The 26,243-nt window shown below is 42.9% G+C and overlaps 1 protein-coding gene across 2 annotated transcripts in view; it reads left to right on the top strand.

Moving 5' to 3' along the window:
• The window catches only part of USP54 (ubiquitin specific peptidase 54), a 2,015,813-nt gene that overhangs the window by 617,927 nt on the left and 1,371,643 nt on the right, over nt 1–26,243 (top strand). For both annotated transcript variants that reach the window (XM_078643238.1, XM_078643239.1), the window contains exon 7: nt 12,219–12,324. In XM_078643238.1, coding sequence (XP_078499364.1) covers nt 12,219–12,324 — 106 coding nt within the window. The remainder of the gene's footprint in view (nt 1–12,218; nt 12,325–26,243) is intronic.

The following is a 26,243-nucleotide window of genomic DNA, read 5'->3' on the forward strand; positions in this document are numbered from 1 at the left end:
GCACACCACCTTATCCGGGTGCTGCAAGTCCTCGCAGAGCTGCTGCAGCCTCTTCAGCATCCTCAAGTTCCAAATCACGGGACCCGGGCTAGGCGCCTCAGCTGATAACGGCTATCTCCCCTCCAGCCTGAGCCTGTATTCGGCTGGGGGAGAAGACTGGGCCGGGGCCGCCCAGCACCTGGAGGCAGTCAGCGCTGCTCGGCCTCCGCCTCTAAGAGGTGGAGCCACGATACGATGGAATACAGAGCACACGAGAGCAGCAGCACAGGCCTTGCGTTACAACTGCTAACTGACTGCCTCGGAAACTCGTGAGCCGAAGGGACCGTCTGAGGCAAAGTCAACATTGTACACACCACTCGCACCAGGCTCAGAGGGGCAGCGCTCAGGTAACCAAGCCCCACCTGTAAATGTGAGACCCATCCTACTTCCAAGGACGAGACAGAGACCAGTCAGTCACACAGCCAGCCTTCGCCGCACGCCACTGCGAGCTGTGTGCTTTCAATTATCGCGACCGTGTCTGGGCACGATAATTGAAACCACATGGCCTATCGGTGTCTATTACGAGCACCAAGCGCGTAATAGACACCAATAGGCCGTGGGCGGAGCTAGGCACCTGCCTTTGGCCTATTAAGTGCAGTCTTTTATACCCAATGGGGTAGCACAAAAGGAAAAGCACACGCACGAGCGTGTGTTATTCCTAGGTCAGTGCTAAAACCCAATTTTTCAATGACTAAAGGTCTTGCGGCGCGAGACCTAAAAAAACAGGTGGGGGCTGCCCATCATGGGCATGGCCATACCCCTACACCAGAAGGGGCAATTGTGTCTTTCTACCACCCCTGAGGCCTGAAAGGATGTTTGTTCCATGTGGGGAGTTTGCCAGATATCTGCCTAGACACCAGGGATTATGCATTTGGGCTAATGAAAGAATTGCAAACATTGCAGACTGGCATTGGCCACACCTCAACCTCAAAAGGGACTAAACAATCAATTCCCCCCAGTTGGCCCATGGGTTGACATCCCACTAGTTACCAGAGGATTCAAAGCAATGGCAAAACAAACTAAAGGAAGGGACACCCCCCCTGGCATCAAGCCAAACCCCTGCCCCGTAAAGGTCAAAAGTGTATGTTTGCCCCCCGCTCCCCCGGGAGCAGTTAGGAGGTTTTTCCCAATTGGGAAGTTTTCCCCAAATCTGCCCCCTTTAAATGTCTGATAGACACCAGAGATTTTGTTTGTGTGGCAAAAAAGGGGTGCAGGCATTGCACTTTGGCATTGGCCATACCCCCACTGCAAAAGGGACAAACCAATCTTTCTACACCGCTGAGGGGCAAACAGGGGGTTTGCCCCTAATTTGGCCCAGGGGCAGAAAGCCCACTGTATGGCATGAATATATTTTTTAAATAAATTAATGACGTGGGTCTGGCAAATCCTAACATTAGGCCCCACCCTCACCTCTAAAGCCTCAACAGTCTTTTTGCTCTATAGTGGACTAAAAAGTTCCTATTCCAATGGCAATTGAGAGGAAATTTGATTCTTTTTAGTGTTGTTTTTGGATATAGGCAAGGAGAGTGGGGCTAAATCCCTGTATTGTCCCGCTTGCCATGGTGAATAGCTGTACTTTTTGGGCTTGGGTCGGCCACCACCTGGGTAACCCTACCAGATTAAGACATTTCTGAAACCTAGACACCAAGGGGTGTCCAGGGTGGTATGCTTCATGTGGATCTCATAACGTTTTCTTATCCACAATGCCCTGAAAACTTCAAATTTTGTCTAAAGTAATGCATTTTCCTTGCATTTCTGTGTTATATCAGTCAGTCAGTCAAAACACTTTATTTGATTACTTAAAATCATAAAAGACGAGATAAAGACAAATTTCTTAAACAAAATTACAATTTGATATATATACAATCAGTGCAATCAATATGCATTATACAATAAAACAAAGGTATACATCATCTATTTAGGAAAAAAAGCTAAACCAGCTAAGTCAGGCAAGGATACTATGGACTGGCGATCTTTTTGTCATTAATCCAGGCAGCAGCCACCAAAAAACTAGCAACACAATAGATATCAGGTGTGCTACTTAACATTTGCAAGTAAAACAAAGCAGGCCTAACCTGTAAGAAACCCGCCTCTCTTAAAATTGGGATTACATTTTTTTTTCGGATCTCAGAATAAAACTCACAAACATAATAAAATGCAACGTGTCTTGTGTAGAAAAGTTATCACAGGGGCATGTCATAGAATTTTCTGGTTTGCCCCACATTGGAAAAACTCCTAGAGTTAAATGAATTAGGTTAAAACGGAATCTAATCAACAGCTAGCGATGTAATGGCTTAGTTACAATTTTTAGATATGGTTCCAGTGAGGGGGTAGTTAATAATACATAGTTAGCTTTAACACACGGTTTCTTTAACTCCTCCTTCCGTTCAATTTCCAACATGTTCCAAATCAAATTCTTAATCCAGTTTATATCCTCTTTTTTAATACATTCGGGTGATGTGTATATCTCGGTGCGCCCAAGCTTCGTTAACATCGCTTTAACAAACACCAGCCATGGGACCCTGTTTACCTTATCCATGGATACACAATCACTGAGGATCTGATGATTCAAGGTGATTTCATCGTTCAACCAAGTTTTCACCCAGCAGATCAGTGGGGCAACTTTTAACTGATCTGTAATATAGCCTAAACCTAATTCCGTGTGTAAAGAATAGGTTGGGGTCAACTGGGGAACTGCTAGGAGAGATCTTAAAAACTTATTTTCCGCCACTTTAATCTAATCCTGAGATGTATAACCCCATAGAGATGCACCATAAGTAGCAATGGCAAAACATTTGGATTTATACATTTTTAATATTGCCTCCATTGGTCTTGCCCCCAACGGCTTAGCAAAACCCAGGAGTGCTGAGGTAGATCTGGCTACAGTATTGCTTTTGAGCTTATGCTGAGGTCCCCAAGTTCCTTTATCATCGAAGAGGACCCCGAGATATGTAAAAACCGGGACCTTGGTCACTTCGGCACCATTACAAAAAAAGGTTTCCTACTTCGAACCCCAGCCACCATGACATGCGACTTTTTAATATTAACGTTTAAATCCAAGGACTCCATGAAGCCACCGAAATGGTCCAGTAACCTCTGGAGGTCAAGGCCAGTGCGTGCCAGTAGAACTGCGTCGTCCGCGTATAGGAGAACCGGAATAACAGACTCCCCTATACGCGGGACATCCAGAGTGGCCACACCCAAAGACTTCTCTAAAGCATTGATGTATATAGTAAAAAGAAGGGGGCCAGAATACAACCTTGTCTGACACACCTCTTTGAACTAAAGCGGCTTGTGCATTGTCCCTCCCGAGTGACCCTGACTGACGCTAAAAGGTCCTGATGTAAAGCACCTAAAAAATTGACCAGTGGTGGGTCAATACCTATTTCTTGCAAGATTGACCAAAGTTTAGACCGATTTACCAGATCAAACGCTGAGGAGAGATCCATAAAACTCATATACAAAAACCCATCTTTGGCCGCTGTATATTTACTTATAAGGAGATGTAAATTCAGGCATTGGTCCAAGGTGCTCCTGTGTTCTCTAAATCCATAATGAAGGTTAGAGAGGACCCCCCTGCCATCTAGCCAATCTCTACGTTTATACAGAATGAATCTGCCCAAGATTGTCAATGCTCAGTCTATCAAAGAGATTGTTCTGTAGCATGAGGGGTCCCCTCTAGCCCCCTTTTTAATTATTGGAACTATGACAGATGTAGCCCATGATATCGGAAACCCGGCTGTACTAGAGGCATTAAAGACGTTAGTCAGAATTTTAGGCCAGAATTTAGGGAAACATCTATATAAATCCGCTGGTACCCCATCCGGCCCTGGCGCTTTGTTTTTTGACATATCTTCTATTGCTTTTTCCACATCACTCACCTCGAACACTAAAGGGAATACACCCTGAATAGGGATGTTAACTACTTCCAGCAACTCTAAACCCTCATTGTCATAAATTTCCCTAAAGTGTGAGAGCCAACATTCATCGGGAATGACACAATCCATATTTGAATTCTCTTGTTCTGAGAAAAACGGATGGTTTCTAGTTGCCCAGAACTTACTGCTATCGCGTAAAACTTCTGTGGAGAGAAGATTGTTCCAGGCCTCCTCTCTAATTTCATGCTTACGTCTGGCAATAGCCAGATTATATGTCTTCCTGTAATTAGCAACAAGAACCCTATCCCTAGGCCTTATTTTCAGCACTTGAAGAAGGGCACTATGGGCTTTAGAGCAAATACTGTCAAACCATCTTTGTGCCTTATTAGGTTTATCTATTGTCACGGGGCGGGTCACCCTGAGATGGATTTGGACTGGTGGTCGGCTGTCCCCCCCCCTTTTACCTGTCTCTATTCCCGACTCACAGACTGCGGATACATGGCCAGAGGAGCGGACTTCTTCCGACTACGGGTCCCGGTGGGAGCTGAGAGGCAACGAGGTGTATGGGCCCTTTAAGGATCCCGGCGGTGTGGAGGAAACCCCGCCCCCCCTGGTCGATGACGATGTCAAAAGGCAGCCCAACCCGGAAGACGTTGAACAGCAGTTCCGGAGCGGAAGAGGAGGTACGATCGCGAGGCTGGAGAGCAGAGACAAGCGGAGCAGGAGAGACGACCCTGACGAGCCCAGCAGAGGACTACAAGCCAGGAGGCCAACGACCCTGCGATTCGCCCAGCCACGGTCCCGAGGGAGGAACGTGGCTTTCCAAGGTACGGGGCAGAGTGGCGGGCTGGGTGACACGCAGTCAAGCAAACGAGTGAGGGAGCCGGTGTACATAGTGTGTGAGCTTCCGCTGAGCAACCCCCTCCCTCACGAGCACCAAGAGCACCTGAACGGATGTGTGTTGCCGACACTCGAGCACCTGGTTTCCCTCACTCCCCGGCCCCATATAACTTAAGTAGAAAACAGAACGAGTATTAACAGTGCCTACATTTCTGTTTATTTTTCTATGGGATGTGCCTGACCCGAGAGGGACCTCACGATAACGACATCCAACCCCGAGAACCAGAGGCCTGGCTACCTACAGAGCCCGGCGAGGGATAACCACCCTGGAACATCCCATATTTCCCCGAGGCGTCAAGACGGAGCCGGACGAGTTTGCCCGGCTGAGAGTGTCAAACCGAAGACGCAAGGCATATCTTAAAATAAAACCTTCTTTGAAAAGTTTACTCCAGGTGTCAGACTCCATACCTATTGTGCCTACCATTCCCGAACCCCAACATCTATATTTTCAGCCTCTAAGTCCTTCACAATCTGACTACATACAGCAACATAGGCTCCAATAATCTCAGCACTGGGCGCAGAACTATCTAGCCAAATTGCCAAATTTGCATTTGCCTTAGTTGAGAGTTCCTCAAAGAAGACTTCAGGGACCATCCTGGACCATTTAATCCTTTTCCCCTGATCTTTTGTAGACAGAATTCCAGTCTCCCCCTCCCTTTACCCTTAGGACCCCTCATTTCACATAGGTCCACTACTAATAGGACCTGGTTATGGTCACTAAATGTCGAAAACACCACTTTATAGGATATAATCCTATGTAGAACAGCAGACGATATAAAAATGTAGTCAATAACTGTATTTTACCCTCTTCCTATAAAGGTAGGGACCCTCTCACCCCCTCACCAAGACCTGACTCGAATAAATTTATATTAGCTAAGAGGTCCTCTAGGGCCTCTCCCTGTCTACTGTGTTCAAAGTGTGGAACCACAGCACTAGGCGGCCCTTGGGGATCACCCAGGTGGCAATCCCATCTGCAAGGGTGCATGTTAAAATCTCCCATGAGAATAACTTCGAAAACAGTGTTGTGATTGATTTTATAATCTGACAAAAAATAATCCAGGGCACCCAAATGCTGATTGATCTGTGCGCCATCTTTGGCATTATAAAAATGTATTATTAAAAAATTTGGCGAATATGGAGCACTCCACTCCAAAATCAGAATATTACTGGAATCTAGCTCCAGCCTTTTAAAAACACATTTCAGGTTAAGTGAAATCAGGAGGTTTAAACCTCCCTTTGGTCTGCCGGCCGTCCCTAGTAAAGCTGAGACAACAAAGCTTAAGTAACCATCCATACAGAAATTTCTCGCAACATCCCACGTTTCTTGAAGGGCAATAATATCATGTTGCTTCACAAAATCCACCCAGATGTCATCAGTTCTTTTGAGCCTATTGCCCGCCACATTCCAACTCAGGATCTTACATGGTACTGTCAAATTAGCCCCAGCAAATAGTTCCCCCTGACACTGATTAGTAGCGTGTTGTCAATCGTTTGCTTCCATATGTATCAAGGGAGAAAAACGATTAGAAAGACCTGTATCCATATTTGACTGCATTGGGGAGAAGCGAATTGGTTCTAAAGCTGATATGACTCTTTCACCCTCTGTAGGGACCCCCCTGCTATATTGGTCTGTGTAGTATCCAGTGGTTTATTTGGGACCCCCAGCAACCTCTTATGGGTAGGCAGTGGAAGATATCTAGTGGGATTTTTTGGGTATGCCATAGCTGGAGGATAGAAATAGCCCAGAGGTACTGGTCTAATACCCGAGTTATCCAACTCTGAGGCATCCCAAAACAATCTGTCAGCTATTGTCTGGCTGTTAAAATTGACAACCACACAATCCCCCCTGATGCACTTGGTGCGACGACCAATCCAGCTGACCCTTCTGGCCATAATGATAGATGTAGTAATATCTAAGCCTCCGCTACTATATTGTGTGCACCAGTGCCTCGCTAGGTTAAGGAGGTCATGAGTAGATTCATTCACGCCATCCCTTAATGGTGGAACCCCTGAAAATACAGCCACCAATGGTGCGGCGTCTGGGGGGAGATCCAGGGTAATACCAGGAAAGTTCTCCTGTCTGTCGGTAGGGGAAGAGGGCCTCTAAAGTTCCCTTGCCCTGGATTTTTAATAGTGGAAAGTATACTTCCTTTAGCCAGAACAGGATTCTTCCCACTCATTCTCTGTGTCCCAGTCCGTGAGTTTATGGTCAGGGGTTCTGGTGATAAATGTACAGTGTACTCACCCAAGGATGCTTCCTCCTCCCTAGGTTTAACAATTTTAGTTACCTGGGCCTGGCTGGCCCGCCCTTGTTGGCCTATGCACTCTTTAATGAACAGGTAAATTTTTTCACATTTCTTTAGCAAGCCCGCTACACAGGCATAGAGAGTGTTCACAATGTCCTTAGCGATAGCCACTAGGGCTGGTTTCAGCCGTGAGATAAACAACTCCTCCACCATTTCCGCCACATGCTCAGTGGTATTGGAGTCCATGCGTTGTGCAGCTGCAGTTTGTCTTTGTCGCTTTGGGGGCGTCATAATCAATCTGCGCTTGCCCATAGTGCGTTGTGCCGGGACACCAGAGCATTCCCCACCCACTCCACCAGCAACGCCCACGGTATCTGCGGGGACAGGTTGAGGCTCGATCGCCATTAATGGGGTTGTAATCACAATGTTCGGCTCCAAGGGTATATTAGATATATGCACAGGCAGGGGGACAAGATCATCAGAAACTGTGATGGGAAGAGCCAAGCCCAGTTCTTTCTCCGCATTAGCAATTTCCTTAGATAAGACCCCCACAGCGGATGTCGGATGAGAAATAATCGATTCCGACTTCCTCGGGACCATAGCCTTTTTACCCTCCTGCTCCCTATTGCATTGTTGTTTTCACTTACCCATTGAGGAGTTCAGAGGGGTGGCCCGGACTGGCTTAACCGGCCCCTGACGGCCACAGACAGCCCGCCCTTTGCCTGGGCTTAGCCCGGTGCACGCCCGCGCGCATCCGCGTGGCGGAAAGAAGCACACCCTGAAGTACTTCCGATGTAGGGTGGAAGGGGCGGGCGATCTCCTGGCGGCCCACGGGCTTCTTGGAGCTTGTAGTCCCTTCCTCGTGCCCCCATCAGCACACACAGCAATCCGCAGCATCTCCCGCGGAGCGGGAGGCGCAAGAAGTGATTTAAACTCCCCAGTGTGGGGGGGAAGGGGCGGGTGATCTCCTGGCGGCCCCCGGGCTTCTTGGGGCTTGTAGTCGCTTCCTCGTGCCCCCATCAGCACACACAGCAATCCGCAGCGTCTCCCGCGCAGACGCTGTTATATATTTTCAGACTCTGGAGGGATCCAGAACATTCCTACCACCCAGCATTTCTTCCACTTGTCCCGATAAAAACGCTGTCCCACTTGTGTGGCTGGACCAAGAACCTGTGACAAGAATGGATCCTCGCAGGGGACTACCTTTGACCTTTGTTAGATCCATTCCTTTCATGGGTACAAGGCCTAGCCACACAAGTGGGGCAGCGGTTTTACAGGGCTAAGTGGGGTATTGCTGGGCTGTAGGATGCTGTGGGTTCCAGAAGTTTCCGTGACAGAAATGTAAGGGGAATGCCTCATTTTAGGCAAAGTTTGAGGTTTGTGGGTAATGTAGGTAAGAACATTGTATGGGATCCACATGAAGCACGCCACTCTGGAATGCCCTGGGTGTTTAGTTTTCAAAAACATCTGTAGGTTTTCGGGGTGTCAGCTGAGCCCGAGAAGTGCAGCCATTCAGCCTGGCAAGTGAGAGAAAATGTGTATCTATCCCTGCTCTCTTGGCCCAAATGTCAAAACAACGACCAAGGTAATCCAAATTTCCTCTCACTTGACATGGGGAAGCAGATGCTCTAGTCCTCAGGTGAGCAGAAAGAATGTTTGGCTTTGGGGTAGAGGACTAGCCCAATAACTGGGCGGCCTGCATATTTGTATCTCTTTATATATGTCGCCGTCACATTTAATGGACTTTCTGACCCTGCCACCGTGGCAGATTTCCAGTTAACCACCCAGGAGGAAAATGGTTTTTTTTGTCAAAGATTGAGCTGGGCGAGGGCTTCTGGTTAGAAAAATATTGTGAGAGCCACACCAGTCACCCCACTCTGGATGTCTAGTTTTTATAAATGTGCAGACTGGCTAGGTTTTACCAAGGGACAGTTGAGCTACGGCCCAAAATCCACAGCTACCCACTATGCAAAAAACTGGGGTCAGTTTTCACTGGAAAAATGTATGGTGTCCATGTTGTGTTTTGGGCTATTTCCTGTTACCGACACTAGGCTTACCCACACATGTGAATTTCTGTTTTTATCGGGAGACCTGCGGGAATGCTGGGTGGTAGACAATTTGTGGCACCCCGCAGATTCCAGGCGTTTTCCTCATAGAAATGAGGAAACAATGTGATTTTTGTCAAAGTTTGAGGTTTGCAAGGGGTTCTTAGTAGGAAAACCTGGTTAGCCATGCAAGTCACCGCGCCCTGAATTCCCCCTTGTTTCTATTTTTCCAAAATGTGCAGGTTTCCTAGGTTTCACCAGGTGCCGGCCTAGCTACGGACCAAAATCCACAGCTACCCACATTGCAAAAATGTGTCAGTTTTCAGTGGATTAATGTGATGTGTCCATGTTGTGTTTTGCACCCTTTCCTCTTGCGGACCTGAAGCATACCCAAACAAGTGAGGTACCATTTTTATCAGGGGACATGTGGGAACACAGAATACTGAAATATTTCATATTACTAGTTGGATTTCTCTGCATTGGTGCCTTCCAGATGTAAGCCAGTGTGTAAGAAAGAAGACATTTTGAAAAATGTCCTCTGAATCACATGCTGGTATGGGTACCCACAAATTCAGAGATGTACTAATACCCACTATTCCTAAATTTCGTATATGGTGTCCTTTTCAGAAATGCATAGGTTTCCTTGATACTCATTTTTCACTCCATACATTTTACCATATGAACTGTTCTGTACTTGGTACAAAATGAAAACCATTATAAGGTGCAGCTTAGTTGTTTGATCTAGGTACCTCAGGTCCTTGGACAACCTACAAACCCTATATATCACCGTAACCAGAATACTCTAGCAGACGTAATAGTATATTGTTTTTGTAAATCCACCATCATGACAAGAAGTTACAGATTAAAACGTTGTCACAAATGGCTGTTTTTTTCCTACTCATTCTCAATATATATTTTTTTAACTGCTTGTTTCTTTGGAAAACCTTGAAGGGATCTACACAATTGACCTGTGCTTAATTCAGAATTTTGTCTACTTTTCAGAAATATTGAATTGGATTGCTTGTTGGTTTCACACCATTTTTCAGCATAACCGGGAAATTGTTTAAAAGTACAACATTTCAGAAAAATTAGCTACTGTTTAGTAAAATGCCAAAATTGTGGTTATAAAAAAAACAGGTTTTTGATTGAGCTCTGCATGTTCCTGAAAGTTGGGAAGATAGTGACTTTAGCCTAGCACACATTTTGTTGATACCATTCTGAGTAAAAAAAACCAGACACTTTTTTGTGGAGCACATTTTTCCCAAAAATCTAAAATATTTGCTATATTTTACGTATTTCATTGGCCCCCATAGGGGAATCCACAAACCCAGGGTACCTTTAGAATCCCCATCATGTTGAGGAAAAAAAGGCTCAATTTTGGCATGGATACCTTATGTAGAAAAACGTAATGGAGGCCTAAGTACAAAGTACCCAAAATAGCCCATAAAGGGTTCATTCAGCACTCGAGTAGAAAAGCCTCAGCAGTTAGGTTTGTACGTGTTTCATAAACATTTTTTTTCTTGTATTTGTCAGTACGTCCTTTCAAAAACATGTGCCTGTTGGATACAAAGAATATGGCTGTCCTTGAACCTTTTAAATTAGATGTAGGATCTTCAGTCCTGTGTGAAAAAAGTTCTAGTCATAGAGACTCAAAGTTTTTCAATGAGTTTGAATCAAGTACATGGATTGCTTCTGAAAAAAGTTACATTAATTTCCTTATGAAACAAGCTATTTCTCTGGTTAACAGTTTTAGGTTTTTATGCCATTAGACAATCCAATTGAATAAAGCAGTAAAATAAACAATCTTGGAATTGGTGCATTACAAGCTGTAAAGTGAACAGTGACCACTAACTCTTATAGTCTTTCAAGAGCTTCTTCACTGGTAGCTCTATTTACGGAATAGGTATGAAATGTTTTTCAACCCGGTTAAATATGCAAGCAGATGAACTTCCTCTGCATGAGGAGTCACCTGAATAATATTGTGTTCAAGGAAGCTACTTTTGAGCATGCTTTTATAAAATAACAGGACATCTAAATTAGACCCTAGTCCAGGTGGTTAGGGCTGCCAATGTTTTTCTGTTTTGTTTAGAGAGTTTAGATGGCGGGGAAATGGTGTACAGGTACTAAATGTTTAATGTACAAGAAAACAGAACATCGGTATTTGCATTTTTTTTTATTATGTGCCATTTGGTGATGAGGATTGTACTGGGGTGATTTTTTTCATTGTCCAGATATTTGGAAACTAGGGGGCACATGCATCGATGGAAATTGCATTCACAAATGGTGCGAATCGCAAAATTCGGCCGTTTGCGAATGCAATTCCAATTTTTGGGATGCATTATAATTTTTGTCATTTTCGCAATTTAAGCAATCGCAAAAATGCGATTTCTTAAATTGCGATTGCATTTAAGGAATCTCAAATTGAGATTCCTTAAATGCAATGCATCAAACTTTAAAAATTGTGAATTTGCAAATAAGGGGAGAAAATTACCATCAAGTTGACCTTCATGGTAATTTGCGAAAACTTTGAGAAATGCACAAAAGGGCATTTTTCAAAGTTCCATTTTACACACACACATGCCCTTGGGGCATGTGTGTGTGCAAAATTTACTTATAGGCAGATTTCAGGGGTGCAACAGGGTGTCCTTTGGACACCCCTGCACCCTTGAAATTGCATTCTCAATTTGCGAATTTCTAATGGTGAATCGCAAATTAAGAATGTCTTTCCATTCCTTCCTATGGGTGCTCTAGGCCCATAGGAATGGATGGGGAGGTATTCCTTAATTGTGATTCTCAATTAGAGAATCGCAATTAAGGAATTTTAAGAAATCGCTATTTTTTTAGCGATTTCTTGATGCATTGCAGTTTGCAATTCCTTAATTGCGATTCCTTATTTTTCGCAATCAAGGAATCGCAAAATGCAATATTGCTGCATGTGCCCCTAGGTATGTAAATCCACAGTGGATGCTATTATTTGACTAATGTTAATGTTTGGGAACGAGCAGGTTTTGCAATCTACATTTTATCAAAGGAGTCTAATTTTCTTCATTTTCTTCTCCATTTTCTCATCCTATCTCTCCTTTTAAATAATTCTTCAAACTAAAATAAAGCAATCAAGCAATCAGTATGCTGGAAAGACGAGAAAAGCCAACCCCGAATATGTTTGGAGAACTACTACAGAAGGCCAGCACTATGGGAGATTTAAGGAACTGCCCGGTGAGATCAACATACCTACTTCTTTCGAGTTTGTTGTTGCAGTTAGTATTAACAGACCTAAAGTAGTTTTCACATCCTGGAAGAAATTAACGTTGTTCTAGGTCATGAATAAAACGTGATCTCTTGGCACACTCTTAGGCAGATTTTAATAAAATGAATAACAGTCAGCAACAAAGAGTTGCCAATTTACAGGGGGACGCTCTAACTGGAATGTAATGTACTTATACTGTTTTTTCATTCATGTTTAAATTTACAATATAAAGAGTAGAAACAGTGTTGCCGCTTGAGCCAGCATACTAATAAAAATAATTTGAGGCCTCTTGTTTTGTTACTCAGCTCTGGCACTTTCCTAGTGATATATGTATTTATGTCATCCTGTCCTCCTGAGTTAATCACTTATGTGTATTGTTGTGGGCAACACATTTATAGTACAGTCTGTGTAATCAGGTTAATGCTTAAGGTGAGCTATGATGAATTTATTAAGAGTAACAAAAATACTCATACAGGCTCTCTGTCTGAAACTGAGTCGACATAAAATCACAAGCTTATCATTGCAAATTACAAATAATTGGTATGCACACCGGTGGAAAAATGAATAATTATTTTATTAATATGCTCCTATTGTACACTTATGATTGATTGATATTGATTGATAGGCTTTATTTCGATATATACGATATCTTAAAAGCTGTACAAAAAATTGTCACAATATTTACAACATGTACAATACTTTCACTAGTAGGGAGGAAAATAAAAACAGTGACATAAATGAGTACAATAAATACAATTAAAATTAGGATTAAATTGAAACAGAAAGCCTTTTTGCACGAATCAACCAAGACCACTTTAAAAATTTGGACACACCGCAAACCACCAAGGCGGATGTGTCAGACAATAAAATCCGTAAGGCCACATGGTGCTGGCGAGTCCCTAAAAGTCTGCACAGTGGTGTAAGCCAATGCCTTCTAGGTGCAGAATAGTCTGGGCATTCAAAGAGGATATGTGCCACTGTCTCGACCCGTGTGGAGCAAAGGGCACAGAAGGGGGAGAACTGGGGGGACGGTTTCCACCGAGATACCAGATCACCAACAGGTAAGGTCCCCACTCTAAATTTAAAATATAAAGCCCGATCGAAGGGAATGGAAATCATGTCGAGATATGGTTCATAGACCACCACGTCTTTGATCTTCAAGAAGGCTGAGGTGGAATTACAATGACGTGGGTTGACAATACGTTTAGAAGTGACCCAATCCCAATACATTCTCTTTATCGTGGCTTTAGGAGGGGCAGATCGGGTAACCCAAGCATCACCAAGGCCCAACTCCCCCAAAAGGCATTTAACGTCCCTCAGCCATTTAATCCTGTGCCAGCCTCCCATTGCCATAACCTCAGACAATGCCTTAGCATAGGATGCTAGTTCAGGCACCCTCCAAAGCCGGGCCCACAGGAGCAAGGGACGAAGTCGTGCCTGGTCCGCAATTGATCTACAGCCTAGATCCAGCAGCACGGGGACTGTGGGTGTGCTCGAGGGGAGAACCAACAGATCTTTCAGGAATTTGGTCTCAGATTTTACTAGTACATCCAGGTTACATGTGCCCCACAACTCCGCCCTGTACAAAGCTGCACTAACCCCTCTCGCTTTATAGATCTCCACAACTGGGGCGATCTTTTTTTTTATGGAGGATCGCTGTTCCCTAAGCAGCACACCGCCCACCCTTTGGTGGTTGAGAAGCATCTTATGAATGTGCGGAGTCCAGCTCAATGAATCACTGAGGCGGATTACCAGGTAATCGAACTCCGATACCCTCTCTAGGGGAGCCGAGATCAAAACCGGGGGGCGCCCCAGTTTTCCAGGAGGATTCATGATCAAGTATTTGGTCTTGTCAACATTGATCACCAATCCCCTAAGGGAACAAATCTCCTGAAAGCGATTAAGCAGTTTTTGAAGGCCCTGGGGGGTCTTTGCGATGAGGAGGGTATCATCTGCAAAGAGCAGTGTTGGGATCCGTGTGCCCGCCAGGGAAGGTGCATCTGCGGGTTCTTGGAGCAGATACTCAACCACCCCATTCACATATAGGGAGAATAGGGTGGGAGCCAGCACACACCCCTGGCGAACACCCCTTCCCACTGGAATCCTGTCTGTTTTTTCCCCATTCATACCCCACCGCACCTGTGCATAGTTGCCTGAGTGTAATTTTATCAGAAGCAATAGGATATAAGGGGGCAACCCCAGGCCCTGTTGGACCCTCCACAGTTCCTCCCTAGGTACCAGGTCAACGGCAGTCTTGAGGTCAATGAAGGACAAATAGAGACTGCCTTTGCCCAGCACCACCACCTTCCAGTACAGCAGGATTAATCTAAAGGCCTGCTCGATGGTCCCGGTGCCTGAGCGCAATCCAGCCTGGAAGTCTGACAAGATTTTGTTGTCGTCCACCCATTGGAGAACCCTCCCCAGGATCACCTTCCCTGCCACCTTTTGGGATGAATCGATGAGGCTTATGGGCCTATAGTTAGCAGGGTTGTCCCGACAACCCTTCTTAAATATCGGGACACCCTCCGCCCCTTTCCAAGATTCGGGTACAGGGGCTCCCCTCAGAATGGCATTTAATAATGTGGAAACCAACTTCCCCATTCCTTGGGATTGGCACATAGCAAGTCGCCGGGTATCCCGTCGGGCCCAGCTGCTTTTAAGGGCACCAGGGACTTGATTACGTCCTCCACTTCTCTAATAGTGAAAACATCGCCCTCTATGTCCATTGCGTGGTCCGCTAAAACAAATTCGACCCCTTCAGAAGCGGTATAAAGGGACAGAAAGTGGCTGAACCAGTTCTGAGCTGGGATGTTGCACGTCAGCAGAGATCTGACAGGCCTATCCCTAGATCTAACCAAACTACAAAATCCCCTAGCATCCCTACCCAAACTTGCGTCCAGGAGGTCCGCCCAGAATTTCTCATCCCACTCTCTTTTTGCTACTTTAGTGGTCTCAGAGTAATCTTCCCTTGCGAGCCTAATTGCAGGCTGGGATTTAGATTTAACGCCACCTACTAGTGCTTTTTTCTTCTCCCTGCATTTTTTAGTAAACCACCCCTGCACTATGGGCGGCTTCCTCCTATTTTCACCCCGGGTAACCATACTTGGGAGAGTGAACAGGCTGCTGAAAGCCCTGGTGAGATCACAGAAGGTCGTAGTGACCTCCTCTGACAAAATCCATTTTACACAGTGCTACGGTTAGGAACGCCCCCATATCTGCCATTTTCTCTTTGGACATGGTAAGCTTTGCCCACTTCAGCCGTCTACCACAGTTGGATGGAAGGACTTCATGGAAGTTTGAGGTTATATGAGAGGGTGTTCCCCCATGTACGAAGCAGAAAGGAAGTAACAGGCTATTTGCAGTCTAATCTTTGTATGGAAGAAACAAACACAACATTCAGTGCTCTAAAATTTTATATGAATGATCAATATTTAATAATTTAGGATAGTTCATAGCACTTTTTGAGCTAAATGTATGTTATTTTTTCATATTGCAATAGTTTGCTCGTATGTTACATTCTTTAACATGAAATGATCAGGAAGAACGTTACATTTATTAAAATGAGTGCATCGAACAAACATTAAGTAAGACATTGGTTTACCGTACTGCAAATACATTCGAAACCAGTACCCTGTTTCCTGTGCCAAAAACTTTGAACTTGGACTTGCTTGACTTTTGCTCTGTGTCTCAACCCTCACTTTCAAAACATGTGGAATATTACGAATAAAATGCTATAAAGCACAAACGGAATAAAGCCACAAGTATATGTATATAATCAGCCATTCACTGTTCGACTCCACCACCAGTATTGCTGTTCTCTCAGCTTCACTTTTGCACGTGTTGTAATAAATATGTTCTGCTACCCTACTTTAGAAATCGAAAGTAGATAGTTAAATTATTTTTGAAAGATTACAAGCACCTAACTGACTTTCCATTGTTTTACGTTGCCAAAAGCCTCTCATGCCAGTTCTTGGCTTCTCCAAGTAGTTCATGATGCAGTAACCAGGGTGATGGTCTGGTTAAAGTTGTATCTCTGCCTGAACATAAGCAGTAATGTTTCACTGATGTCTCTTGGGTCCTGCTCAGTATGGAAATAGTGAATTTATTTCTTGAGAGCCTTTCTTCAGATGAACTGCATGCAATCTGTGGCAAACACCATACAGAGATATGCAACAGTATCTTGTTTTGGGAATGTAGGCTGCTTCTTTGGTTCAGGCCCTGCTCAATAACAAGTGAAGGGTTTCTGTTCAGATGTAAGCATGATAAATAATGTAGGACACTTTGTGGTGTTTTTGTGACAGAAAGGGCTACTGCTTTCATCTTTAAGAGCCAGTACAGTTGCCAGTGTTGCAGATAGTCAGTTTCTAAGTTGTGCATTTGAGGTGATTTCTGGTTTCGATGAAAAAGTTTCAAAACTAACCCTTATGATAAGTAACTGTACCATGGTACTTGGAAGGGTATTTAACAACATCCATAAAACCTCCATTTCAGGAATTTTCTTTATTGAATCAGTCCCTGATGTGGATGTTGCCAAGCATCAAATCCAAAACCTGACACTTACTCTCTCCTTTTCTGTATATTTTATTATTTCTCATGGATATTTGTCATTGTAAAATTCGCCTTGTTCAAAGTTTCTTGGTGCTATCGAATACTGGGCATAAGAAAACCGCAAATAGTTGCACATGAGTTTAAGCTTAGGTGGCCATGATTTCAACTTCTTACCTTCCTTTTCGTTAAAGGCAAGAAATATCGAATTCCGTAGCTGGGTCCTTAGAACACTGAAAAAGTAAGTTGTAAGCTTAAATGTGGGAATAATAAAAAGCAAATTAAAGGCGGGTCTAAGAGTTTTCTTGGGGATGTAGCTTAGAATTTCTCCTCTTTCTCTGTGGACCCCTAATGTGATGCATCACACAGGAGACTTTAAAGGAAATCCTCTTATTTACAGGTAGCCAGGGGAATTGATGGAAAGCATTGGCGATGTAGATATTTTTTTTTGCAGTTTTTATTTTAGAGTGCACAGCTGTGAATACAATTTTATTACACAATGGATCATGAGACAAACATTCTACATCATGAATTCACCCAAACACATGCACTTATGCTACTGTTCTACAGAGTCCGTCTGGAACCAAAAAGGTCCTGTCATCTCTTATTCACAAGATGCTACATTTCCCCCTTTGTTAAATAAAAACTACAAATAATACATATATACATCACAACTCCAATTAGTTGTTTTGGTGCTCGAACCAATCATGTGAGGTTGTGGATATACAGGAGAAGTGTCCATGACTGGTACTGGTGACAGAGACACAGGTACAGTCAATGGGCTCTCCGGAATCTCAGATGGATAAGTCTCACTTCTGACATCTGGAACTGGCGAAGGTCGAGGCAGGTGCTTGAAATGCAAAGAATCTCACGTAATGAGCTTTCCAGGACGGTGATCTGTCAGCATGTTTCCTTTACTAGTCACAACCCTCAGTGGGTAAGCATCAAAAGGAGCATCAGACTAGCGTTTCAGTTTCTGCCTGACAATAAATTAGTCTCCTAGTTTGATCACAGTGCTCTGAGCACAGTGGCAGTACACTAGATGAATGGTCACAGTAGCAGCAAATTTTAACAGAAAGTTAATAGTCAATGACATTCACAACGTGAATTATGCATACTTTGCATTTAATGCAATTAAATTTCAAAGCGTTAATTACATTTTAATTGGGCAACACAGTTGCTCTACTTACTAGCATCAAAAAATGCATACGTAATTACGGTGCTCTAGTGTGGGGCAAGGAAGGGTGGGAGTGTGGGGTTCAAAGGGATAGGGTATAGGTAAGGGACAAAGGAGAGGTGTAGTGACGTGTACATCAGATTCACGTAACAAAACCTTTCCTGCCTATTACCGGTCAATTGTTCCAAAAATTAATTGCACTGGGGGACATTGATAGTACATGTATGATAATGTTGGTAGTCAACGTTTTGACCCCTCAAATGTACCAGGTGAGTGGATCCTTATGGCGGGGTATTTATCAGGACATAGTGAAAGGAGCACCTAATGAAAACAACAGCACGTTGACTTCGGCTGTGTAGTTAGAGAGTGGGCGAACACGAGCTCACTTTAATCTCAAGAAGTACATCCAGCAATGCACGTACAAGCATCCAAACTGCAACTGGTGGGTTGAAAAAATCCCTCTCTTTATGGAGATAAACCTCACCATGAGCGTCCTCATTACTCCGACTTCTCTGAATGAAGCACAGTGTCGTCAATCCACATAGGTCTTCATTTTGCATTTGTGAGACAAGTCAGTAGAGCGAAATTTATCAATGCCAATAGATCTCATATTGGTCCATTGTGGCAGTTTGGTTCCTATGTCTCTTTCAAATATTAAGGTGACAAGGCTTTCACCCTGGTAGAATGGAAAGTTGACCTGTAAACATGAAGCAAAGACTAAAGAACTCATTTGAATTCAAGCTTTTCCAGTGCAGCGTGCTGAGCGGTCTTAGGGAGGGTGCTCATATATCTTTCAACCACCCTAATTGCCTGTAGCCATAGAGGTGTGCTTTTCTAATGCTTGACATTTGAACGAGTAAGAAAAGCTTTAGATTCTTGACTATTTAAAGGCGGGCCATTATCAGATTTCAAAATTGAAGGAACACTCCATGTTGCACAAATGCGTTCTAATCTCTCAGTGACTGTTGTGAGAATTAGGCCAGAATTTGTGTATTTGCACATGCTTCTGTTAATTTAAAACGGTTTTAATCTTTTTTTAAATAGCTGTACTGTGGGTTGAATTTGACACTTTAATACTGAAGGAAGGAGGGGGCGGATAAAAATCACGTTCTCTGTTGTATGCTGATTGTTTTGAAATACAGGAAAAACTAGAGGCGCCATACTAGGCACTTCACACTTTAATTGGTATTAGGGCCACATATATAAATGGGGCGCACTGTGCAGAGACAGCGGCATTAGGTCAGTATTTGCATATTTGAATATACTTATGTTCGTTTAAAACTGTTTTAAAACTTTGTTACAATCATTGTACTGTGGTTTGAATTTGGCACTTTAATACTGAAAGGAAGAAGAAGCAGCTAAAAATGGCATTCTCTGTTGTATGCTGATTGTTTTAAAATATGGGAAGAAATAGAGGGGACATACTAGGCAGTTCGTGCTCTAGCTGTTACACGGCCACATGTAAAAAAAATGGGGCATGCTGCCCAGAAACGCAGCGGGCGTCTGCACCAAGACAGGTCCGTCTGTGCCCGTGAGCAGCCTGAAAGTGGCCTGCACCGGCCCTCAGAAGGGAACCTATCTAAACATTAATTATAGTAGAGATCTTCCATTAAGCCTTGCCCCTGGAAAGATGTGAGGCTGTAGCGCCTTCTGATCTTTTGTTTATCATTTCCTGTCCCCAGTGCAACTTTCAACTCAATCCTCTATCTCTGGGTAGTCCCTTCTACCCTTCACAGAGACAGAAGGAAGGTAAGGTTCAGTTTTTGGCTTCCAATTAGGAAAATAACTCGATTCGAGGCTCTAGTACTAGTGCATGGAGCATTGTACTAATTAGGTGTAGAATATCTTAAAAAAAGGTTTAGTTTTCATGCTCCAGCTAGAAATCTGAAGTCTGCCAACAAACTACTGGAATTGACACCAAGAATTCGGAAGGTCAGAGACGAAGGCAGATCTTTGGGTCATCTGCATGCCACTTCTTGGAACAAGTTTCCTCTGGAACTTCGCTTTATAAGTCACCCAACAGCATTTGAAAAAAAGGCTGAAAACATCAGGATTAAACTACAGAACTGGACTTTCTTCTGACCTGTGCAAATGTGCCAGGAGACACTGCGGAGTAGTCATGCGTAATATAAGTCACATTCATCATCACCATCATAGTTGACGACAGATCTTCCACAAGGGTAAAACAGGAATATTCATCAACTGTTAGTAGTAGATGATGTCTTTTGTTAAGCGTTCCAAAAAAGTCAATTGCATTCTTCTCGCTTGCATGCTTTGGAAGATCAAACATGTTTAACAGATGTAGGGTTGTTTTGCATGACGTTCAATTAAACAATTGACATGCCTTTAACTCTTTTTCAACCCTTTCATCAGGACAAGCGATCCACACTCAGTCCTGTAGAGCTTGTTTAATAGCAACAACTCCATGATGTCCCTCGTGGGCCAGTTGAATACCTTGTTGTTTCAGACTCTCATGTATGACAATTCTAGACTCTCATAAGATGATGCCTTCTGGGGTAGCTGAAAGTTACTCCTGTATATTTTTGAATTTCTGGTATTCAAGGTCATCATGAAGAGGTTGATTATGTTTTTGCCACGATTGATATGAATAATGTCTTGGAGTATGGGCAAATCTGTCCGTGCTTATGGCAGCGATGATTTGCTCCAGGGAAATAGCAGCAGGGGTACTGAATTTCACTATGATTAGGCTGTGGGGTTTTAGGTTTAAACCTACAATAACTGATAAAACCCCACTGAAAGAAAAATAGCCCTCACCGGTGAAAACACATAAACACTGAAAAAACACCTGCACAACCACAAACTAAATGCCATTCAAAGAAAGGAAAAAGAAAGTGAAAGAGTCATTTTGTTCTTACTGAAGGGGTCAATAAAATGTAACTTTGTTATACAAGCTAGCAGTAGGACTGGCAAACATTATTCTGCTTGAGTTTTGTTCTTTAGGGATACCACTAAAATATTGTTTCTTCTTCCTTTTACTTTTTTCAGTTTTATGCCCTTTGGTCTAAAGATGCAGGGTTTAGTTTCATGTTTTAGGTCTAGTTTGATTATTTTATAAACTGTAGAGAATCAGGACATATCAAACTCATATTTGATATTTTGGCTGCATTTAATTCTTTCACTGATAGGTAAAATGGCTAGTTTCATAAAAATCTTTCCTAATATGTGTCATCACATTTACCCACAGAGAATGGGTAAAAACCCTTAATACTTCAGACCATAGTTTCTAGTGGGTCAGTACTGATAGTAGGTGAATTGCCAACACCTCAGGCTTTAAACATTAAATGCAAGGTATAGTGACAAGTATATATGGAAGAGGTGTGGTGCCGCGGCTAGGGCGACTGACTCTGGAATCTGGGGATCATGGTTCGATCCCCGGCACCGGTGGCAGATTAGCCCAACACCATGTGACTCTGGGCAATAGCTTGCTTAATCTTCCCAATGGCCCCCAGTGCCTAGAGACACTTACGGGTGATTGCTCGCGCTTTACAAATGTGGATTATTATTATATATCACCAAGCATCTGGGATAGTAGTCAAAAAGTGACAGCAGACTTTTGGAAAACATGGAACGCAGTGTCACTTGTTATGCTCTGCAAAAAAGGTTCTTTCCAAGTTCAACAAAGATTGGAGTGATATTGTTTGTATTTGCAGTGATTCAGCTAAGTATATAAAAAAATTGTGTGATGACCTGTCAAAATTGATACCCGAGCTGAAGTGATTCCCTGTAGGAGATCCTTGCCACTTGTTAGATGGTATGCTGAAAGCATCTTTACAATCTTCAGAGTTAATGAGGGATGCTATTGACTTTTTAGTCCATTCTGGTGCACTGTTTTCTTATGCCCAGGAACTAAAATGCAAATATTTATCATTTTGTGCTTTATGTGGCATCAAAGAAAGAGTCATCCCAACTGTGTCCCTTAGCTGACGGTTCTCAGCCCATGGGGCTATGAATGCTGAGAGGGCCTTTTCACAGAAGTTTACATGGGAAGGAAAGCGCGAGCGCACATGACCAAAGACTCACTGAAGAAGTATTGTATGGTGTACTACAATAAGATTAATTTGCAAATATCTCTTTGGACCTCATATACACTATACGTACACTGTCTATATACCATGTTCTTTCAGTGCAGAAAGCAAGCAATGATAAAAACAAAACATTCATAAACACCGAAAAAACACCTTTTCTGTTGTTTTTAGTGGCGTGAAAATGTGTAACCACTGAAAACAACTGTTTTTTAAGATATTGAAAACACTGAAAAAAAAACACCAGAATTTACCAAAAATAGAAACTGAAAACAGGACAGCCTAACTATGATGTTAACATAAGCATCAGCCGCTTTAGAAGTAGTGCCATGACACTGTATTGGCACATATGAGAAGTAGTCAGCAGGGGTTTAATCTTTTCCTGGATGATGCACAATCATATAATCATACTCCTGCAATCGCAACCCCCCACATCTCAATGCGATGGGGCATCTTGGCTTTAGGATTGCCGAAAATGATGAGCAATGCTTAGTTGTCTGTGATAACTGTGAAGTGTTTTCCATATAGGAACACATGAAAATCTTCACAGGCTCACACCACAGCAAGGCACTCTTTTTCAGGTTGTGAATAGGCACGTTCCGTCAATAACAAACTTCGGTGCATTGGGGTGTCCAATGTTCTGGGCAAATATGGCACCCAACCCCAATTGCATAAACAACAACCTCCATCTGTAATTTTGGATCTAAGCATGCTATTTCAGTGGTGTTCTCAATTGCATGATTGACTTTATTGAATCTTTGCGCACATTCACTTGATCGTTGAAAATAGACTATTTTTTCCGTAAGTTTCTCAATGGGGCACTTACAATAGCAAAGGCACATATATACCTTGAACAGTAACTGGCAATACCAAGGAAGGATCGCACCATAGTAACATCTTGTGGGAGAGGAGTTGATGACAAGGCTTGTACTTTATTTGGATCTGGAGTTATTACCCTATCAGAAAAGATATGACCAAAGAACTTGCGTTTGGTTTGATCAAACTTATACTTTGCCACATTTAAAGTAATGGCCAGGACGACAGTATCCATTTATTATGCTCCTGCAAGGAGCTGATACAGGAAAGGAGACAGCTGCTAAGAGTCCCCCTAAACCAAAGGAGTATTCGCTCAAGGAGACAAGCAGTTTTGGCTTGCTTTGACCCAGCGACACCTCAATTAAACTGTAGACTAGTGAGATTCCTAGATGCAGCCGGGAAAAAAATGCCATCGAACACCTAAAATCCTTCCAGGCTAAGGGGTAGCCGGTTAGGCTATCAACTCATGCAGGGGGCCGGAAACCGAGATAACCGGGACTACTGTGTCCACCCTTTTAACCCTATCAGTGCTGCCATCGGCCGCTGAACGTTCGGAGCACTACCTGGCTGGTGCTGCGAACGTTCAACGGCTGACGCAGCCCCGCCCACTCTCTAGAACGCCCGCACTGCGCCGAAATAACGGCCGCAGTAAACGGGTTAACTATGATACGAGACTGCCCCCAATAGGTTCGACTTGGAAAGCCTCCATATAAGCGCTTGGACTGGACTTTTAATAACAATCTCTCTTGGTTAATAGCACTGACCAGCCAGAGTAATGAAGCGGGGCAGAACGCACAATTTATATTGAGAGCTATCTGCATGAAGAACACAGCATTTTTAATCTGATAGCAATGTAACTGTTTTTAAGCTTTTTTTAAACAAATGTGCAATTAATATCTTATCATTATTTTATTGTCTTATTTGAAATATGTACTGCAATGTTTTTAAGTAACTATGCAAATGTAATAAATTGTCTCAAACTCTCTCATATTTAAAGTAAGACCTGCATTGGCAAGTATATGACACACTTGTGGAAGAGCTTTTTCATGTTCCTTTTGTGTGGCCCAAAATATTAGTATGTCATCACTTTATTAGAAAGCATTGGTGACTGGCTCTATTATGCGACGAATGACATCCTGAAAAGGTTCTGCAGCTGATGAAACTCTGAAACTTAGCCTTTTATGTGTAAATAAACCAACATGAGTTGAAAAGGTAGTAATGTACCTGCAATTTTCTTCCAGTTCGAGCTGGTGATACTCTTCAAACCGAATCAAGGTGGAAAAAGACTTTAGCTTCATTCAGCTGCGTAATCATGTCAGCAATGTGTGGACCTGGCTGTTGCTATCTTTCAATCTCCTTGTTTACTTGGTGCATATCAACGCAGATACGCACGGCACTCCTCCACTAGTGTTTTTCGACACTACCACTAAGGATGATACCCATGGCATCGGACCAGTGGATCGCCTAATGATGTTGTGCTTCAAGAGTGTCTCAGATTCTTCTCAACAGCCTCATGTAAATGAAATGCAATTCGATGATGTCATTGAGCATTAGGATGAATGTCCTCATTTATGGGAAGTTGCACTTTCATGATCTTAAATCTTACTAGTCCATGAAACAATGATGAAAACGGATTAACTATCTCATGATAGGTATTGACATTGTAGTTTACTGTATTCAGCCCCATATGAACAGCAGTACTGAAACTGAGTAAACATGCACTCGATGAATTGCATGGCAAGACAAGAATTGGTGCTTGTATTTTCATATTTTTGTGCTTCACAGTTGCAATAAATGAACCTTGACTTTACAGTGGCATTGAAGCAGCCGACATAAACACTTTGATTTTCAACGCGGTTAAATGGGGCACTAGAGACAGCTCATTTTGCTTTTCCAATGGCATAAGGTTTATCGACGCACCACTCCTTATGATAAAAGGCATGGATCACCTATTTACTTTCAGTGTGATCTTGGGACAGTGTCCAAATAGATTTTGCACTTTCACTTGTCGACCTATCTTTAACCAGCATTCTTCCATGCAATTAGCAAATCCTAAATATACTCAACCATCTTCCTTAGTGTTGCTTGACAATGACAGTGACAAACTTTTAGACAAGGCATTTGATGACAATCTACTTCATTCAGTTTCTACTTGCCTCAACTAATATGGCTTCTTGGCCTTGTGGGCACGCGTAGATCGTTGCTACTGGAACGTTCTAGCATCCATTTTGTTTTTTTCGGCATGACACACTTGATCTTTCCCTTGCTTTGCAAACTGTTACAAAGTGGTTCTCATTCCCACAGCCTTTGCATATTTGTCCAATGCTGGGACATTTACCTTCATGTGGAAAGGAAAATCACATCGAAAACACAACTTCTATTTCTTTGCAGCCAATAATTTATGATCTTCTACCTTATGTTTTGACCTATTTTTCACACTCAGCGCTGATTCATTTTGGGCTGTTCTAGCCTCTTTGTTGGCTGCTTGTCTGTCAGCTCTTTCTTCTGTTCTGGCAGAAATGAGTACTCGCTCCAAGCAGAGTTTCTCTTGCTGCATTCGTCGTCAGAAGGAATTACAGAGATGACCATCTATCACTCTAAGACGTTTGGCCTCTTCATCATTAAACTCATTGAGCTTGCAATGCTTGAAGTGCAAATCAAGTCTTTCTACAAACTCATCCATCATTTCACCAACTCAGTGCCTTTCCTGGCTTAAGATGTACCTTTCAGAGTTGACATTCGTTAGTGGATTGAACTTGGTGTCTAATGCCTCTTTGATTTGGCGGGATGTCACTTCATCACTGTTTCTTTCTTTTTCAGTTTCAAAAATGTATTTTGCATCAGTTACATTGCATAAAAGAACACAAAAACTGGTAGAAAAAACTATGTGATACATAATTCTGTATTACTAGAATCCATACATAATTCATGTGTTCGTAGTTGAATAAAATAGATAAAAAATCCATAACTCTTGGGACTACATGTGTACAGTATTTATACAGTACCAAGACATTGTCCATTTAAACCAGCAGTTAATTTGTCCACACAAAGTCTTGTGAAACACACGTCTGCTAATTATTACAAACACCTATTCCTCTCATTTGCCTCTAATAAATATTATTATAAACCAGCCCATAAAATATAATATATAACAATTAAACAAGATTATAATCACTAACCAAGTCCAAATCAAAAGAACTGGGCTAAACGTGGGCTTTTTCAAACTGCCCCGAGAAAAGATGCAAGGATATAGCATATATAAGGATCTTCCAATTGTTGAATAAAAAGCAGAGCTGGATGACACTGT

The sequence above is a fragment of the Lissotriton helveticus genome, chromosome 5_1 (assembly GCF_964261635.1).
Source record: "Lissotriton helveticus chromosome 5_1, aLisHel1.1, whole genome shotgun sequence".
Classification (NCBI taxonomy): Eukaryota; Metazoa; Chordata; class Amphibia; order Caudata; family Salamandridae; genus Lissotriton; species Lissotriton helveticus.